Raw genomic sequence first — 20,826 nt, forward strand, 5'->3', positions numbered from 1 at the left:
AATGTATATATGCAAGGTGCAAACTTAATGTTTTATGAGTTTCAAGGGTGTGGATGGACATTTCACCCACTGGGGACTAGTAAGGCTGCCTAGAGGAAATGATGTGTTATTTGAACTTTAAAAGCTCAACCATAAATGAGAGAGAGAGAGAGAGAGAGAGACAGAGACAGAGACAGAGACAGAGACAGAGACAGAGAGACAGAGAGAGACAGAGAGAGAGAGGCAGGCAGAGGCCAAGGCAGAAACACTAATAAGGGAAGAGTGGCAAGAAAGCTCAGAATGAATACAGAGGAAAGTGTGTGGTCAGCCTGGCTAGAAAGGGTAGTGTCCATGGAGGACAGTAAAATGAGATAAATTAGAATAGGAGTAGGTTTTGGAGAACATTGAATGACAAACTAAGGATTCTGATCCTGGGAAATCATAACAGAAGAGTGATACAACATTCTACATTATTAAGATGATGAGTCTGGCCATGTGTGAAGGATAAAGGACAAGAGAATGTGGGGGTGGAAAGACCTGGTAGGATACTATTGTGGATCATCTAGTAAGAATATTAAACACTATATTTTTAGGAATCAGTCAAAAGATGGAGGTAGGAAGGAGAGTTCGTTGTCCAGATGAGCTTTCAGACAATTACCTACCTGAAATGGGATGTGACTCATAGGTGTCTCAAGCTCTCACTCTCAGCAAAGAGGACTGAATTCCAACTATGGAGCAGCTCTGTTGCCATGAAAGTATCTGAAAAATAAAGGATGGGAATCATACAGGTGCTTTACAATTTAGGGAAGACATATCCAGATCTGAGAGTCATCGAGACCCTGGATGTGGGAAGGGAGAGCAAATTATTCAATCCATGGACCGCCTTAGCTAGACTGAAGACTTGGCATAATAAAAAACAAACACTTCCCACCCACCACCACCACACACACATATACACGTGTTAATAGAGAAAAATAATCATAAGAATTATTAATTCTTGCCAAAAGCTGACCCATGCACTCGGTCATGTTATAAATAGTAGTAATTCATGGCAGAGCACAATTCATATGCCTTAGAATACAAAGCTTTGGAACTAGAAGAGATCATAGAACAAAAAGGTGCAAAGGCATAGAACATGTTGATATAACATAGGGCATAGCACATTAGAAATGGAAGGTAGCTTAGGACAATGGAAAACTACTTATTAACAGTATCTGTGGTTCTATTTGCATTTTTATTTGATTTCTTAACTATGCCCCAAATATGTTTTAATCTGGGTAAATAGCACTTGGGAGTATTGCCTAAGGGCATTTGATCCCTCCAGTGTAGAACACAGAGTATTAGTACATAGAATGTCAGAAGGAAGAGGCCCTAGAACATAGAATGTTAAAGTTAGAGGAGACCCCAGGTAAAAGACCATTAGAGCTGAAAGAAAAATAGAACAGAGAATGTGAGAACTGGAAGGGACTTTAGCTCTAGAATATTTTCCCTTTCATCAGAGGATATCATGAGTCTGAAAAGCTGTAAGATAGCTTTCATTTCTCTCAAATCATAGGATATGGTCATATTTCCAAGGAAAGACTGGATTGCATGGCCCACTCTAAGCAAATTGTGCCTTGTGCTAAGGCTTATAATGACCTCAACTCATGTGTGCGTTAGCCTAAATACCCTGACACTGAGTTCTTCAGACTCCCCAGGGCCCACAAAACAAGTTTGTTGCTAGGAAAAATAAATGTTTGATGGAGCTTATTTAGGTTGATAGATAATGCATGTTTGTAAAATCAATTAGCAAAAATTATATTTTACAGAGATTTATTTCTAAACAATTCTGTATAACCAGTTGGGATCCATTTTACAAGGAAAGCATGGAAAGAATAGTGGGTCAAAAGTCAGCAGCTTGGGATCTGACACAGATTAGTTGTATGTGGCTTCTTTCAAGTCATTTCCCCTCTCTGAGACTCAATTTCCTCATCTGTTAAATGGTGAAAACAATATTTGAACTATTTGAATCTCACAAAGTAATTGTTTTTTCTAATGAAATTTTATTTTGCCAATTAACAACTCTTTTTTTTTTCTCTAACCTCCCTCTATATGGTGGGGGAAGGCGAGAGAAAACCTTTCTAATAAATATGCATAATCAAGCAAAACAAATTCTCACAATGATCATATCCAAAAATGAGTCTCTTTGTGAATAAGAAAATGCTTTGTCAATTGTAAATATCAAGCATTATGTTTTTGTTCTTCCTCATATCTGTTAACCATCCTCATTTCTATTGAGCCAAAGTTTTGGTGTCAGCTGTGCTAACTCAGTACTACTTCCAACCTGTAGGAAGTTAGAGATTCTGTGTCTCCAGGTGGCAGGGTCCCCTCAGGAGTTGATGCAGTATAGATCATTCTGGGTGTCTTTTCTTCTAATAAGGCAAGAAAAAGCAAGGTGTTAGCCTAGACCCTAACTTCTCTACCCACATTTGCAATTAATACTGCGTGACCTTGAAGAAGTCACTTAACCTTTTTTCAGCTTCCTTATCTATAAGGTAAAGAGCATTTGATTAAAATCCTAAAAATATTCTAGCTCTGAACCTAGGATTCTACATAGTTCATGACCATAAAACCTTACTGACCGTATAAACAGAATAGTATTTGTGAAAGTGGGAAAGGATCTTAGATGTTATCTAGTCCAACCACATCCTTTTATATGGAGAAAAAACTGAGACCAAATGAGGGAATAGGTCTTCCATAAGGTCACAAAGCAAGTCAGTCTCATGAGTGACCTCTAAGATCCTCTTCAGCTTTATGATTATTTTGTTTGGTGGTAGGAAAAGAATAAACAATCAGCTCTTTTTATTCCAAATTTTTTACTCTTTCTACCCCAGATCCTTAATTTCCACTAATATTTAGTTCTTAGCATAGTGCCTGGGACATAGTAGGTAATAAACAAATGCTTACTGCTTGCCTGACTAACATTGAGGAGTTGTTTTTGTTTTCCTCACAAACTGTATTAGAATGTATTGAGAACCTGGCTATATTATTCCACTGTATTCTCACTTTAAGGACATCTTGATTTCTAGTCCCAGACCTGCTTTATTGGGCTAAAGATCTTTGACTAGTCATTTCCCCACTCTGTGCCTCCATTTGTTGTTCAATCATTCAATTGTGTCCAACTCTTTGTGTACATGGGGTTTTCTTGGCAAAGACACTGCAGTGTTTGCCATTTTCTTCTCCAGGAGATTAAGGCAAACAGAGGATAAGCAACTTGCCTGGGGTCACACAGCTAGTAGGTGTCTGAGGCTGGATTGGCATTTAGGTCTTCATGACTCTAGGTTCTGTGTTCTATCCACTGAATCACCTAGCTGCCTCAGTTTACTTATCTATAAAATTAAGAATTTGAAATATATAATCCAATGTTCTTTCTTTCTCTTCTGCTCTGTTAATTAAGATCCCTACCAGCATGAACGAACACTCTGGTTCTATGCTTTGATATCCTAGCTTGGAAAAGGAGTGAGCTGAGATAAAGTGTTAATCATGCTGATTATAGGAAGCTAATGGAAGTCATAATGAACATATTGTAACAAGCATCACAGAGGGTCGTTATTGTTCTTGTTCATTCTTCACAGCTAGATGGGTTGGCAGAGATCATCTCCTGGACACGGGAAAGAGAAATACCAGTGGCAAAAAATGCCACAAAAGCTCACGTGGCTGGTTTAAACTGCTATTGTGGAAAATCCTAAATGGAATTTCATGAATATGACAGTAACCGTGATTTCGTGAGCCTCATCCTGGGTTGGAAACAATCAGACCTGAGACCTGTTTCCAGCTTTGTCCCTAAAATCACTGGAACCATGAGTACTTTCCTGGACTTTAGATTCCTCTTCAGTAAAATGAGTCTAACAAGCCTTACCTCCAAAAATTCCCAAAACTATTATACAGATTACAATTATAACAATAGCTAATATTTACAAACCTCTTCAAAATTTAGAAAGTACTTTACATATAATGTCTCTCTTATCATATGGCATAGTAGATTGGAAAATAAGAAAAGTCCTATTATTGTGCTGACCTGACTCTAGTCTTCTAACTCTACTCTAAAAGTAAAAGCAAATTAGACCAGTCACTAAAATCAAGGTCTTTATTTTTTTTTTTGATCAATAGTTATCTAGAACTTTTTTTACCTTGTCTAATATTAAAAACTTAGATTTCTATAATACTTTTAGGCATTTCTTGTTCATTATCTCATTAGATGCTCACAACAGCTTCATGAAATAGGCAGGATAGAAATAATTATTCTCATTTTACAGATGGGGAAACAGAGACTCAGAATAGTTTAGTGGACTTGTTTAAGATTGTAGAATATCAGGGTCACAAAGGACCTTAGAGATCCAAGTTCCTTCATCTTAAAAATGAAGAAAATAAATTCCCAAGAGGAGGTCACAGAAAACTATTGGGTATGACTGGATCTCCTGCCTTTGTGGTTTTCTAGGATTTTCAATCTCACCACTGGAATTGGGGTGGTGGGGGGAACTAAGTGAGGGATACAGAAAATGGACCTGGCTGTAGGGGAGATTTCGTACTGGGAAATATGATTCTTCACACTGAGCATGTTTTTATTTGACTGCTTTGTGTTTATTAGAAGGTTTATAATAAATATGTCTCAGTGTCAAAAGTGCATCAACCCATGTGACAACAAGATGAAGAAGTTATGAGGAATTATCCATAAAATTATCATCCCAGTAGGTTTGGAATTCCTGGGGCTAGAAATTCAGAGCTTTAACCACCATTTCAGAGAATCCATTGTTTGCTCCTGCATTTAATTATCCTCCTATAAAAATGTGTGAGCTGCTGTTCACATACATCCAATTAAGTAGATGCCTGGGTATGGATTTTAATAACCCTGAAAATTTATTCAGTTATAAGAAAAGTTCAAGTGTGTCTCATATGTATTTATATTTCCTTGGCAGTCTTGGTGAAATAAGCAGTGGATTAGGTTTATTACCCCATTTTGCAGACTAAACGATGGAGAAACCAGAGCAGGTTTTACCCTAGTCACACATAATTTGTTGATTATGAGGCTAGTATGACTATGAGGGCTAGTCTTCTAATGTGTATGCCCCTGTTAGGTATCATAGTTGCTATTGAGAATCTTGGAGACTTCTATCTTGCCACTGAGATATAGAAAAAACAATAGCAAGAATAAAAAGCTTGCCTTCCCATAATATGTGTTTAGCACTTCTCTCTCAAAAGTCCCATGACCTAGGTATAGCTGTGGTTATTACCTTTTTACTAATGAGGAATGAAGAGGAAGTTTAGATTCCTCAAAGATGAAGTGACTTACTTGCCCACAGACTTATGGCAAAGTGCCAGAATTAGAACTTAAAATCATAGGATTAAAAGTTTAAAGAGACGGTAGGGGTTTTCTAGTCTAGAGAGTATCTAGTCCAAATTCAAATAGAAAAAAATCCCTGATGACTTAGAAAACATGACTTAGAAAACCGTAATTTAGCATTATCTATGTTGTATTCTATTTTTATTTATCTTGTTAAGCATTTTCCAATTACATTTTAATCTGATTTTTACTGTACTGGGGGATTTTGCAGAAGCATAATTGAAAACTGCTAGTCCAACCTCCTCATTTTTACAGAGGAAAACACTCAAGCCCAGGAGAGGTAAATCCACTTGCCCAGGAGCACACACATACAAGGGTGTGCTGCTAAATGTTTGCCAATCAGCTTTTCAGGGGGAAATGTATGTACAACACATTTTTAAAGATTAGTCTGCAATGCTAACATGTTCTACATCACTTTTATTAAGTCTAGACAGTCTACAAAACAATAAATTAAGCCCTAACTTGAATTGTATTTTCAAGATAAAAATACTCACTCTACAAATTTCATAATCAATTCCTGCATGCTAATGCATGCAGTCTTCTGCTAGGGGACTTCTGCATAGATAACTATGCAAATGAAAAACAACATAGATAATGCTAAGTTTTAGTTTTCTTAGTCAATATGCAGCCACCAGGGACTTATTTCTATTTGATTTTGGACTAAATAATCTCTAGTCTAGGCAACTTTTAAGGGCCTTTGCAACTTTCAACTACAGAATCTCAAAAAGAGAAGGTACTGTCCTTTAAAATACCCCCTAGCACCACATTCAGAGGAAAAACACCGAAGAAAAACAACTGCTTGATTGCATGGGTCGAGGAGGATATGGTTGGGGATGTAGACTCTAAATGATCATTCTAGTGTAAACAACAACAACTTGGAAATAGGTTCTGATCAAGGACACATGTAATACCCAGTGGAATTGCATGTTGGCAATGGTAAAGGTGGAGAGGAGGGAGGGGGGGGAAATAATGTGATTTTTGTAACTAAGGAATAATGTTTGAAATTGATCAAATAAAATTTAAAAAATAAAATAAAATACCCCCTAGTAGTGTGAACTGATATAAAGTGCAGTGTGCAAAAGCAGGAGAACATTATTCACAGTAATAGCAATATAGTATTACACAGTACATACATTGCTATTGTAATATTATACATACAGTAATTACATACAAGTAATTACAATATTGCAATATTATAATTACAGTAATATTGTATGATGAACAACTGGCAATGATTTCACTGTTCTCAGTAATGCAATGATACAAGACAAGCCCCAAACACTAATGATGAAAAATGCCATCCGTTTTCAGAGAAAGAACTGAGGGAGTCTGAATATGGACCAAAACATATTATATTTCCCTTTCTTTCTTCATTTTTTTCATTGTTCAAGTTATCTTTAACAAAATGATAAAAATGAAAAAAAATATTTTACATTATTAAACATGCAGAAGAATAAGAAATAATGGTTTCCCTCCCTAAAAATTCCCCCCCCCCCAACAAGTAGTCATCCAACCTTCACATGAAAACACCTGGAGAGAAGGAACCTCTTTCCTCTCAAGGCAGTCCATTGCATTTAGGGATTGCATTTAGGGATTCCTCTGTTAGGCAGAGGCTGATATATCTTGGTCTATCTTAGATAAAGATCTGAGAGCCCTCCTCAGAGGTCGAATTCTCAAGGTCTGTCTGAGAAGGAGTCCGAGTGCCCTCGCCTCCACCTTTTTTAGTTTCCCATAACAGGATTGTTGACCATTCCATGAACCTCAGAGGATTCCTGGAACAGTATCCTACCAGCTGCAATATCTACATTCTTGTTACACTCTCCCTTAGACCTTTCTCACCAGTGATTGTAATTCCTGTGGTTATTGCCTTTAAAAGATCTACCAGTTTGCGATAAACTGGAAACCATTGTAGTCAGCATTGGGTCCCTTCTGACCCCACATTGTGATTGTGACTGTGATTCTTATCTTTTCCCTGGCCCTCATCTTCAGGTGAGGTCCTTCTTACTTCTACCTTTGCATTTCCTCTTACTATTTTCCCCATTCCTTACCTATGGAACTCTGGTCCTAGATTTATCCCACCTCAGGGGCTTTAACAAGGAAATGTTTTCCTTACATCAAACCAAAATCTTCCTCTGTGACTTCCAGAGTCTTTTTCTATGAGTATAACCCCTGGTTCTTCTTGCTGTGGTAATTTAAGAACAATTCAAATCCCTCCTCCACATGCCAGTTTTCTAAATATTAAAATATGGCTACTATGTCATCCAAAATCATCTTTTCATTGGCTAAAAGTGCCCAATGCCTTCAACTGGACCATGCTCCATTCTAGTCATCATCCTGGTCTCTTTTCTCGGGATACTTTCCAACTTATCAAAGCCCTTTCTCCTACGTGGCTCCCAAAACTGAACCCAGTGCTCCTGTTGTACAGCAGGCTTTTGGAGCCTTTTACCTCTCTTAATGAAGCTGATTACATTAGTCTCTTTTGTTCCTATGTTGCAGTATGGACACATGGAACTTAAAATCTGTTAAACCCATGGCCCTTCTTTTACAGAAAGCTTTGTAATGAGTTGAAGAGCTGAGATGTAAAACCAGGGCAATCCTCTTCGAGCCTTGTGTTCTTCCAACTCACATTTCAATTTTTCTTAAAGTCTGAAGATCTAACCATTCTAATGCTGCTATTATTAAGTCCTAATGTGACCTTTCACAAGCTATTTCCTCTTTCTGAGTCTCCATTTCCGAATCTATAAAATTAGGCAATTTGGTCCAGATGGTCTTTTAGGTCTCTTCTAGCTCTACGTTTCTATGATTATATGTGTTACTAGCTACATAATTCAATAATAAAGCCAAATTAGGTATTGATTTCAAAGTTACAGAATTAAATCAAATGATATCCCTTCCATCAAGATACTTGGCAAAAAAAAACCACAAAAAAAACCACCTGCATATTTTGGTTACCTTATCTTTAATAGTAGCTGCCCTGCTTAGCTCATGGGCTTTTGATGATCATCCAATGACATCCTAGAAAATAAAGTTCTGATAAGGATAAATCCTAGTACAAATAGAAGATGTTATCAGAACACATCAGCACTAGAGAGTGTCTTAAAGGGGGCAGCTAGCTAGATAGCACAGGAGATAGTGCCAGGCCTGGAAGCAGGTAAACTCATCTTCTTGTGTTCAGATCTGGCTTCGGACACTTACTAGCTGTGTGACTCTGGGCAAGTCATTTAACTTTGTTTGACTCAGTTGCTTCATCTATAAAACAAGCTAAAGAAGAAAATGGCAAACCATTCCAATATCTGCCAGGAAAACTCCAAAATAATAATATCTATAATACCTTCTTGATAGGCATGTTGCAAGGCTCAAGTAAGTATAATATATTTATTATATTTTATATATATGTATTATATATATAAGTAAGATAATATATTTAAAGTGTTTTGAAATTTTTTAATATTAATATCTATATATTACCTTCTTCATAGGCAAGTTGCAAGGCTCAAATAAGATAATAGATTTAAAGTGTTTTGAACATTTCAAGGCATGTTCTGTCAGTTATATAGTTTATTCTATATTCTTTAACTGATAAGAAAACTGAGCCTGAGAGAAAGGAAGCAGCTTAGAGAAAAGCAAGGAAGTATAGTAGATGGAGCACTGAGCCTGGATTTAGAAAGATCTGAATTCAAATCCAGCCTCAGATACATACTCTGTGACCATAGGCAAGCCACTTAACCTCTGTTTGCCTCAGTTTGTTCACTCTTAAAATGGGGGTAATAATAGCATCTACCTTACAAGGTTGTTGTGAGGATCAAAGGAGAGATTTGTAAAGTATTTAGCCCAGTGACTGGCATATAGTAAGCATAAATAAATAAATGTTTATTCCCTACCCTAGCCCCTTGCTGCTCTAGGATGGAGTCTTAAAAACCTGGGAAGAGACATTGTGATGTTATTGGAAGAACGGTGGAACTGGGCATAAAAAAACTTATGACTCTTACTGGCTGTGAGACTTTAAATGAATCATCCCAACCCTCTGGGCCTCCATTTTCTGATCTACAAAATTTGCATGGTAATATCTGCCCTATTAGAAGTACTCCTAAATAGTGGATAGAGACCTGGTGGCCTCTGCTTCAGGAAGATCTGGATTCAAGTCTTGAGACTCTATATATTGGCGTTTCTATCATGGACAAGACACTTAACCTTTCAATTCTTTAAGTAATTCTCTTTGTTTTATTTTATGGACTTCTTTGATTGTCTATTGAAACCTACAGGTTCTGTAGGTATTTGGGTTGTTTTTTTTTTTTATAATTTAAGGAAATGCTAAATTTCAGCTAGAGATTAGTGAAATAAATATGTATTTTTCCCATCCAAAATCAGAGACTTCCTGATATCCAGACTGAAGATTAATATCCACTGCTCTAGTCTATGTTAGAGGATTGGTGATATGCATTGATAGAAGGAGGTTTTTTTTTTTATCTTTTTAGGTCTTTTACTGATGCTCATTTTTGTTTCTATGTCACTGGCACTTCCCAATGACTGTCCCTACAATTAAATCTCCCCCCTTTCACCTTAAATAAATTCAGTGAAGCAAAGAAACTAACCCATTGGTCACATATAAAAATGGTACATTCTGTACCAATAGCTCATCACCCTTTGCCAATAAATGAGAATCATACTTCATCATCACTCCTTTGAATTGGAGTCCTCCTCCAATCAGTCCTTATGATTGGAGACTTCAGTGATCAGAGTTTAGAAGCCTTTCATTTTTGTTCTCCTTTTCATTATGGTGATCATCTCATAAATTCTTCCCTGGAAATGCTTTCTTTGCTTTGCTTTGCATCCCTTTACAAGATTCTCAAGCTTCTGTGAATTCTTTGTATTCATCATTTGTTACACCAGAATAATATTGTATTATGTTCGTTTAGCATAAATTGTTCAACCATTCCCTTACTGATGAGCACCCATTTTCCTTCCAGTTTTTGATTACCCCCAAAATTCTTGTTGTCAATATTTTTTACATATAGGACTTTTTCTCTGTGGTTTTACCTCCTTAGAATATGTTTGTATCGTATCATTGGTCAAATAGTATGTATCAATTAATTAAGAAACACTTATTAAACATCTACAGTATATGAGGTACTGTATTAAATACTGAGTTCGTGGAGGTAGAGTAGTCTGTGGTTATTGGCCAGGGCTAAATATGACCACTCTTGGTTGTGGCTGTTATAAAAATGGAAAGTCATAGGCATTAAATAAGATTGACTTGGCAGCCATAGTGTTTGAAGAAGAATCAACCAGAATATTAATGATGTTAAGTAATAAAGTAGAGAAGAAGACTGTGATCTTGGTATTGAACTCATTAAGGAGGAATACTATAAGTCCTATATCCCCAAATAGATCAAAGAAAGAGGAAAAGGACAAATATGTACAAGAATATTTATAGCAACACATTTTTGTTGGAGATTGTTCCCAACAATTGAAGAATGACTGAACAAATTATGGTATCTGAATATAATTAAATACTATTGTGCCATAAGGAATGGCAAAAGGGACAGTTTCAAAGGAACTTTGAGTCACTTGCATAAACTGATGAAAAGTTAAATGGGCAGAACCAAGAGAATAATTTATAAAATAACAGCAGTATTGTAAAACAACAAAAATGAAATACTTAAGAACTCTAATCAGTGCAATGTCCAACTATGATTGCAGAGAAACCATGATGAAGAATCCTACCCACCTCCTTATAGAAAGGTAACAAACTCAAAATGCAGAATGAAACCTACATTTTAAACATGGCCAATGTGGGAATTTGTCTTGTTTGACTGTTGCATGTCTATTATTAGAGGTTTTGTTATTCTTTTTTTCCTGCAATGTGGTGGTAGGGGATAGGAGGAAGGAAAAGCAAATAAAGACTTCCTAATTTTTTTAATAATTAAAAGAAAGGAGGACAGCTGACTTGGAGACCAATAGATAGCAATAAGAAGAATCTGGACTGTGTGACCCAGCCAGGGAGAGGGAACTTCAGAGGTAACAAGTGATGATGGCAGAAGTAGCCAAAAGTATTAGGAGAGAGCAAGGAGCATGCTAACTTTCACTTTGGACTTCCTGCTTTGTCAGGAAGGAGAGCATAGATAAAAAGCTAGAAGAGACCTCAGAGGCCAAGCCCCTAATTTTCTAGATAAGGAAACTGAAGGCCATGGAGGTTAAATGACTTACCCAGGAATATGCTCAGGTAATTGTCAAGAGATGAAATTTGAAGCCTAGTTCCTTGGGGAATGAAAAAAGGAACAATTAATATGGAAAATAATGAAAAAGAAAGAGGTGTCTTCAGCAGGGAGTCAAATTTCTGTGAGCACTTGAAGATGAAAAGAATATGACCTGATGTTCTTTGGGTGAAAGAGAATTTTTTAATAAAAAAAAGCAAGGGTTCCAGGAAGTATGATAGAAAAGAAGGAAAGAGAAAGGCAAGGAATGTTGAAGAATTAAACTGGGCTGGGATAAGAATAAGAGCAAAGGTGATGGGGAGAAAGGAGCTTTTGTTTAAGCTGCTGGTGACTCATATCCACAGGGGTTAGGGGAACAGAAGGTAATTGGCATGCCATAATACAGGAAAAGTACCAAGGATGGAGATGCATGTAGATTAAATTAGCCACAAACTCCAAATTAGAATGCTGGTGTGAAAATGCCTCTGTCAATGGGTTCTCCTAGGTGGAGCCCCCTCAGATGATTGGACCAGAAGACAAGAGGGTTTTATATGGTGAAGGAGGCTTCTAATCCTGGACACCATATGCCAGGGATATCCACGTCATTCTACACTTCTCCCCCAGAGTCTTTTTGGAGGACTAGGGTCTAGTGAATAGCAATGATGGTTTAGTTAGGACCAGCAGTGGCCAAACTCCCTCTCTCTTCAGTTTTTACTGCCTTTTCATTTTCTACTTGTGCCTTTGCTCCTTACCCTTCTATTCCTGACTAGCTCTTCCACCAGCTTTAATTGTTTAAATTCTACCTAGCATTCAGGGCCCCAGAACAAGTGCTTTCTTTACCAGGCAGCCTTCCTTGATTTATTTTTCCACCTTCACTTTGTAAAGGATGGTGATTCAGGAAAAAATATTAGAATAGAGTCTCTGGAGTTTTGGAAATTCTGTGATTCAATACCTAGGCAGATAGATGGATACATGGATGGATGGGTGGATGGATGGATGGATGGATGGATGGATGGACAGAGAGATGGATGGGTCAAAAACCGACTGGGGAAAAAAAATCCATCAGGCATGGTGATAGATGCATATTATCCCTTCTACCAGCCCAGGAAATGTGAGCTACGGTAGTGTAACCCAAACAAGCATCCAGAATAAGTGTGGTACCAAAACAATAAGCCCTCAGGAACAAATAGCCTCAAAGCTGCATAAGGAATTAAAATTGGCTCAGGTCAAAAATAGTGCAGGTCATAGCCCCCTAGATGCTAATCAGTAGTGGAATCAAACTTGTGAATAGTAACTTAACTTCCAGCCTGGGTAAGATAGGAAAACTCAGTGGGGGGTGGGGGTGGGGAGAGGTGAGAAAGGAAAAGCAGGGGAGGGAAGAAGGAGAGAAGGAGGGAGGGGAAAACGAAAGAAAAGACATCATGAGAAGCTTCCCAGAGGAAGTGGCACCTGAGACAGATCTTGAAAAATAGGATTTAAACAGATTCAGAGGATCTCTACTAAATGGTAGAGATAGAAAGATGCATCAAGACATAGACCTTGCCTTCAAGGATCTTACAAGATATAAAAATGACACCTATTTTAAGGTAACTAAAAATATAAGAGATAGAAGACGTGCTGAGTGATGAATAAGTGGTATGAACAGTAAGTACTGGAGGGTTAAAAAAAAGAGTTCATATAGACAAAAACCACTGTGGCTGGAGTAGACCTGGAAGTTTCCTATAGGAAAGAACCTGCATTGAACCAGGATATCAATAACACAAACATGATGACTTTTTCTAACTCACTTTTGCTTTGTACTATTGCAGATCATAAAAATGGAGAAGAATGGGATTGGCTACCACTACATTCTGGCAAACCTGGTAAGTTTTTTACCGTTGGGTCATATGTGGCTCAAGTGACTTGTCTTGTTTTTGTGTGTCTAAGTGAATGGCAGTTCTCCTTTTCAGTCCTGACCTTAAATGTGGTCCTAGTCTATGGACCCTTGAGCAGTTAATGATGGAAACCTTACAGATATTATTTTCACTTCCCAAATCTTCAGAAAGAGTGGGCTGCCTTGTGAGTATTCATTACCCACCCCATTTCCAGCCTCCAATCCTGGACCCTCTTCTCTTCTAACACTCCTTCCTTTGGTGCTCTCATCAGATCTCATTGATTTAATTAACATTTCTCTGCCTATGATTCTTAATACCTATCCTGAGCCAAATTCTGCTGATCTCCCATCTCCCATCTCCACCTGCCCCTCAGACATCTAGAACTGGATGTCCAGTAGACATCTTAAACTCATTAAATTCAATATGTCCAAATTGGAATTCATTGTGTTTTCCTCTAAATACTCTCTCCTCCTACCTTCCCTGTGTAAGAATTGGAAATAATATTTCTACCCAGATATATATTTTATAAAGTTTATTAGGAGGGTAGACAATCATTCCTAAGTAACCTGACTGTGTGGCCCCTAGCCTGCATGTCTCTTCTCCCCCCCCCCCGCCTGCTCTGTTCTCTTCTCAGTTCTCCCCCGTTTCTTTCTCGATTCTCCCCCAAGAAGCCCCAAACCTTGACCTTTACTGACACACAACATCTTGACTGAAGCAAAACCTGGCACAGCTGTGGTATGTCAGGAATGTTTGATAGACAGGTAAAGCTCCTCAGGAGAGGAAGGGCCTAAACTGTTAGGAGAAAGGGCAATGACATCTTCCTAGTCCCTCAGGCTCATGCTGTTGCCAAAGCCTATTGATTTCATGTTTGTATTTATTCCCCAATATGTCCCCTTCTGTCCTCTGGCACTGCCACCACTCCTCTGCAGACCCTCATCACCCCAGCTCTGGATTATCAAAATAGCCTGCTGGTGGGTCTGCCTGTCTGAAGTCTCCCCACTCTAATCTATCCTCCAGTCACCAAAGTGATTTTCCTAAAGTGCAGGTCTTCTTACTAAATGAACTCCTTTATCTCCTGATTGCACCCAGAATCAAATAGAAAATGTCCTATTTGGCATTCAAAGCCCTTCATAACCTAGTCCCTTCCTATCCTTGCACTTGTATTCTTACACCTTATTCCCTGCTACCATAATCTTTGATCCAGTGGCGTTGCCCTTCCCCAGGCTGTTCCATAAACAAGGTACCCCATCTCTCATCTCCAGGCATTTTATCTGGCTATCCTACATACATGAAACAGTCATCTTCCTCCACCCTGACTATTGACCTCCAGGACTTCCCTAAAGTCCCAACTAAAATCCAACCTATAGCATCCTTTCCTAACTTCTCTAAATTCTAGGTCCTTCTCCATATTAATTATTATCTATTCATTTTATATAGCTTGCTTTGTAGTTATGTGCTTGTATGCTGTCATCTGCATAAGACTCTGAGCTCTCTGAGAACAGAAACTGTCTTTTGAGACTTTTTATGTTCCTAGCACTGGTAATTAGTAGGCAATTAATATTTTTATTTATTGATTGGTTAATTACTATCATTCAAAAACATATCAATTCATGTGCATCGGCTAACAGGGGAAGGGGAGGGAAAGAACATGAATCATGTAACCATGGGAAAATATTCTTAATTAATTAATTAAAAATTTTCAATTAAAAAAATCTCAATTCAGATAAAAGAAGAAAATATCTCTAAAGTGCTTAGCTCAGTGCCTGGTACATAGTAAACATTATATAAATACTTATTCCCTTTCTCAAACCTTCACATATCAAGCAAAAATGAATAATTTGTGAAATAATTAGAAATGGAGGAGCAATGTCTTTGTGACCCATTAGTTGAATTTGTATGGTTCAGGTTGATGGAAGGACTATTCTTACAAATTTGTATCTCTTTGATAAAAAGTAGCAGCATCATGGATACAGATAGTGGATAATCTCAATCAGAAAGAGGTAGATTCAAGTCCTGCTTTTTATGCATATCCGCTATGTGACCCTGGACAAGTCACAAACTCTCAATGACCCAGGCCACTCTTGAGCACTTTAAGTTGCAGAAAAGATGCTGATTTTCATTGTTAGAGGAAGTCTTCTGATAGGTAGTTCCTTCTACAAATGAGAATATAGGTCTAGTTTTGTTTTGTTTTCTAAGTCTCCTTCATGATCATGATTTTTTTTTTCTTGCTCATTTTGGGAAGAGGGGATGATGAGTTGGCAAGAGAGTGATCAGTAAGAACCTGCTTTCAAAGCCTTGTTCTTTCCATCCTGGAGAGGTCTGTGTTGGAATCCTCTCCTGGACCTGGAATGATACTTTTGATACAAGTACCATCCCTCCAACCCCCTATGAAAAGATGAGTCATGACTACATTCTGTATTTTTTCTCCACACTGTGAAAGAAGTCTAGGTAATTACCTCCCTAGAGGGAGGGACAGGGAGTACAGGTAGTAGGTTCCATTTGCCAAATGTCTTGTGTAGCCATTGGAGATTAGGATGAGAGGAACACACATTTATCCCAGGGAATTTCTAGTTAGATCAGAAACTCTGTGTTATATTGATCAATATATATATGCATGTGAAATTTAAAAGTTTAATATCATATATGTATAAATGTTTATATAAGTGTATATATATGCATATATATAATATTTGGCAGTCAAAGATCACAGGACCCTCAAGATGGTTTCCTGAGATCCACTGGACCACTGATAGAGTGACTCCATGCTCCCTTAGCAGGAGCATCACAGTCTTGGATATGGATTAGGGTCAGGAGTTTGCTGGGATCAGCTCAAATCAGCTCCTGAGAAAAGATTGTTAAATTTTCTTTTTTTCTCTTTTTTTAATATAAAATACTTTATTATTCATCTCTCAAGGCAGAATAAAACTAAGAAAAAAATTAAGTAAAACTAAAATAATCATTAAAGTAATAGAATTTAAAATTTTTTAAACCTTTTTTAACAAGAAAAAAATGAAAAATCAATATATATCCTGCAGTCAAAAGATTGTTATTCTTTCAATGTGAGCCTTTATACCTCTGAAATCAGAAAACAATACAAATCAGGCCCTGATTTACCATTCTGTTGATAGTCTAAATTTAAGAAAGTGGTAGAGAAAATAATAACAACAATAATGATGCTGATTAAACTTAAAAGTGTGTGCTTGAAGGCATTTTTTCTTTTCTGAAGAACCAGATGTTAAACATGAGAGCTATACATTGAATAATACACCAATGGGTGGAATTTAACATTGACAGCAACAGATAAACCTGTAAGCAATTTCACCATTTGGACTTTTTAATAAGAGAATGGACAGTGGAGGGCCAATGGTGATTAAGAACTAGCCCCCTCACTTTGCAGCAGCAGAGTCTGTATTTAATTTAAAAGGTTTGAGTTTTTTGGTTTTGAGGGGTTTTTTAAATCCTTACCTGCCATCTCAGAATCAATATTAAGTATCTCTTCAAAGGGAGAAGAGCAAGAAGGGCTAGGCAATTGGGGTTAAGTGACTTACCCAAGGTCTCACAGCTAGGAGGTACCTGTCATATTTGAACTCAGGACCTCCTGTCCTCAGGCCTGGCTCTCTATCCACTGAGCCACCCAGTTGCCCCATATTTGAGAGGTTTAAGGCCAGGAGGAAAGGAAGAGAAGGCTTTCTCACAGTGTACAAGTTGCTAATGCTATCCTGGCTTTTGATTCTTACTTAAGTAAATGTTTTCTGTGCTTCCTTGGGGCTTCATTCACTTAGCCTGGATTCCTGGGGATAGGAGATAGAAGTCTGTGTTCTCTTGGAGATAAGTAGCAGGAAATTGCCACTAATAGTATCAGTCTAGGGCTGTAGGAGTGTTTGGTGTCTGCCCCTTAAAAGAACACCCCTTGACTAACATTTCCTGAATATATATAACAGTGATGATGGCTCACATCCAAATAATACTGAAAGATTTGCAAAATGCTTCCCTTCTACCAATCCCAGACTTTAGCCCAGGTCTCCTAACCTCACCAATGCAATGTTTCCTTTCACTTGCATTTCTTGCTATTATTTCATCTTAGCCATTCACTAACTGTGATTTTGGGTCAGTCACTTAACCACTCTGAACATCTGTTTCCTCATTGGTGAAATGAGCAAAAAAAAACACAAAACTATTATACTATCTACTATACAAAGATGTTGAAATATCCTTTATAAAAAAAGAAAATAATTTTTCTCAATGAATGTTAAAGTTCATAATTAAAAATAGCAGGAAAGAAATTATATTATTATCCCTACATGAGAATGCTTGGATTTTCAATAACTGAAGCCTCCTGGGAATTACATGACTTGCCTCAAAGTATAGTAGCAAGCCAATGGAGAAGAAACTTTAGAGTTAGAGCACCCTGAATTCAAACCTCAGAAGTGTCCCCCGAATCTCCCTTTGTGTAGGGGAAGTCACCTAGTGATATACTATCTAAAGGAAACAACAATCACTAAATAGTTTCCTAAGAATTCCTAAATAGGGTTTGGGACCTACATTCCACTTTGTGGGCTACTACTGACCCAGAGTTTCTCTTGTTAGCAAAGTACATCATTCAGTCTCCATTTACCACTAGAATTGTTTCTCTCCTCACAGCTATCCATGAAACTTCTAACTAATGGGATGTAAATTGCAAATAGTATTTAAACACAGAATTCGTATATGCTCAAATAGATTAGTTGATAATTAGGCTTCAAATGACTAATTAATTCAGTTTGAAGCATGATTGCTGGTGTGTTTTCTTTCCCTTTTAGAAAAATAATGTAATTTATAAATTGCAAAGGAAAAAAAATGCAGGCCACATAATTATCCTGGTGCTCTGTGTTACAGACCACATACTTCAAAGTATTTATTGTTAGAGTATAGTGAGGGAGTTATGCCCCAGGGATACATGGGAAAGATTCATTGTCAATGTTGGGGGAGGAGAGAGATTACAGAATTATTATTCACTGCTTTGTTCCACAGTCGCAAAGTGACAGCCTCAGAGTTTGGACAACCACCTACTTATACAGACACAGTCTGGTGGCAGGAATGTTCTAGCTGATGGGATCTCGGCGTATAGGATGGCATGGCTGGCAAGGATTTAGGACACAGAATATCAGAACTAAAAGGAGTAGAATGCTAGAAGTAGGAGGGAGCTTAGAACCTACACTGTTAAAACTGAAGGTGATCACCTGCCCTTTGAGTTGCACGGTGTGATGAATATGATCATATTCATGCATGTGTGTATATACACAAACACATCACATATGTAAGTCTTCTCTTGTCCGACTTAGAGTGTCACAGAAGGGAGAGAAACCTATTACCAGATCCCGAGGCAGTAAGGGGATTAGAGAAATCAAACCTCGAAAATCAGCTATCGAGAAGGAAAAAGAAGGTTTGAGTCACCAAATCAGCAAGAAATGTGGAACAAGCCAGAGCCAATTGACACTGTTGGGCTTTGATACCATTGTTCCTTGAGGATACTTGACCAGATTGAAGACTAAAAGTAACAAAAAGGAAAAAAAGGAAAAAAAAAGCATAGATGGCACGAGATACTTTTCTTCTTTTGGTTGGTATAGGGACCATGGATCATCTGTGTTTTCCAGCATTCATCAGATTTCAACTAGGACTAGGACTAGGACTTCTTTGGCAAGCCCAAATAAAACCATGAACTTTTGATTTTCTAACAAACACAGTGGGATCTATGTGTTCCTTGCATCTAATGCAGCTTACCCACTCTGTTCTCAGTATTGTGCAGCTCATTTTCAGTGGTGCTGCAAAGGGGAGCAGCCGGACACGAGTTTGACTCTCTGCTCTGTGATCTTACCCAACTCACTTAACCTCTTTAAGCTTTAGTTTTCTGACCTACAAAATGATAACAATAATGCTTTCACATTACCAATTTAAGGTTATTTTGAGATAACTGCTTTGTCAAAACTTAAGCCATTATGAAAATGTGAGTTTATTATCAAATGCCAGAAAAACAACGAGTTCTGGTTGTTAGGAAGCTCTTCCCTGGAATGCCCACCCACCAGTTTGAATTTTGCCACACAGATTGTCTCTTCCATCTGTCTTGTGACACCCTTTCAGATACTTGAAAAACATTGATCAGAGGATTTAGAGGAGGATTGGAAATAAAAGATCATAAAAATCCAACCTCCTTATTTAACAAATGAGAAAATAAAAGTTCAGAGAATTTAACTCACTTGCCCAGATTCACATTAGAAATAACTAGCTAAGCCAGGATTTGAATTCAGATCTTATGAGTCCAAATCCAATACTCTTAGTTTTTTCATCTTCAAGCTAACTGTATCCTTGTATGACATGACATTTCCAGTGTCCTCACCATCCAAGTCAGCCTTCCTCTGGTTTCACTCCAGATTGTCAATGTCCTTCTGGAAATGTGGTACCCAGAACTAAATATGTTACTCCAGATGGGGTACAAATGCAGAGAGGGTGTTAGTGTGGCTACTACCACCTTCATTCTGAACAATAAGTTTCCATTTTGATATACTAGTAATAACAGTTCACATTTCTGCAACACTTAATTTTACAAGTTATAAAATATGTTCTTTATAAATTTAGACTTCCACTGATAAAAATGTGTTGAAGCAGGTTAAAGAAGATGAAGATGGCAAAACAGTTTTAGACTTTGCTGTAGTTCTATTTGAAAAAGCAACACAAACTAAACACCAAAGAATACAGTGATGGGATTGAAAGGATGCTTCGTTTAGATTTGACCCTGAAGCAAAAGTTGAAGAAGAGTCAAAAAAGACCAGGAAGACAATATGACAGAAGACACATCAGAAGATGAAGTTGATGATATGGATGCAGAGGAAGAGAGAGAAACAAAGAAAAAATCTCCAAGTGGAAAAGATCAATTGTAATTCTCACCATTGGAATCCACTGTGTCCAGTGGAAAGAGAAAATGTAAATTTTAATAATTCTGTTTGCAGAGGCTCAGAATTCTTTTTTTTTTGTTTGTTCTTTTGTTTTTATGTGGTTTTTTAAAAATCTTTTTGCTATAAAAATGTCAGGATTTGTGAGTTACAAAAAGCAATCAGCTTTTTTGGGGGGAGGGGTAGTTGAATGTTTTTTTTTAATTCTTCATGAATCTTCTCATGTGTACAAAAATTTTAAAAACTCCACCTGCCAAAAACCAGTCCATTTTACAGATTAAGAAACTGAGACCTAAAGAGATTAGGTGACTTACCCAAGGTCCCATAGTAGTAAACTGCATCAAATCTGGGGTTCCTGACACTACATTCAGTGTTCTTCCCATTATATCAACCAACCCCTCTATTAGGTGCTTCGTTGGTGCCGAACCCTGTTTTTGGCACTGTGGCAGATACAACAGAAATATAAAACATGG

The 20,826-nt window shown here is 37.6% G+C and overlaps 1 protein-coding gene across 4 annotated transcripts in view; it reads left to right on the forward strand.

Annotated features, from left to right (window-relative positions):
- GRIA1 (glutamate ionotropic receptor AMPA type subunit 1) overlaps positions 1 to 20,826 on the forward strand; it is a 350,823-nt gene that overhangs the window by 183,971 nt on the left and 146,026 nt on the right. For all 4 annotated transcript variants that reach the window (XM_056811492.1, XM_003339564.4, XM_001379328.4 and 1 more), the window contains one exon: positions 13,362 to 13,415. In XM_056811492.1, coding sequence (XP_056667470.1) covers positions 13,362 to 13,415 — 54 coding nt within the window. The remainder of the gene's footprint in view (positions 1 to 13,361; positions 13,416 to 20,826) is intronic.

Source organism: Monodelphis domestica, chromosome 1 (genome assembly GCF_027887165.1).
Source record: "Monodelphis domestica isolate mMonDom1 chromosome 1, mMonDom1.pri, whole genome shotgun sequence".
NCBI lineage: Eukaryota > Metazoa > Chordata > Mammalia > Didelphimorphia > Didelphidae > Monodelphis > Monodelphis domestica.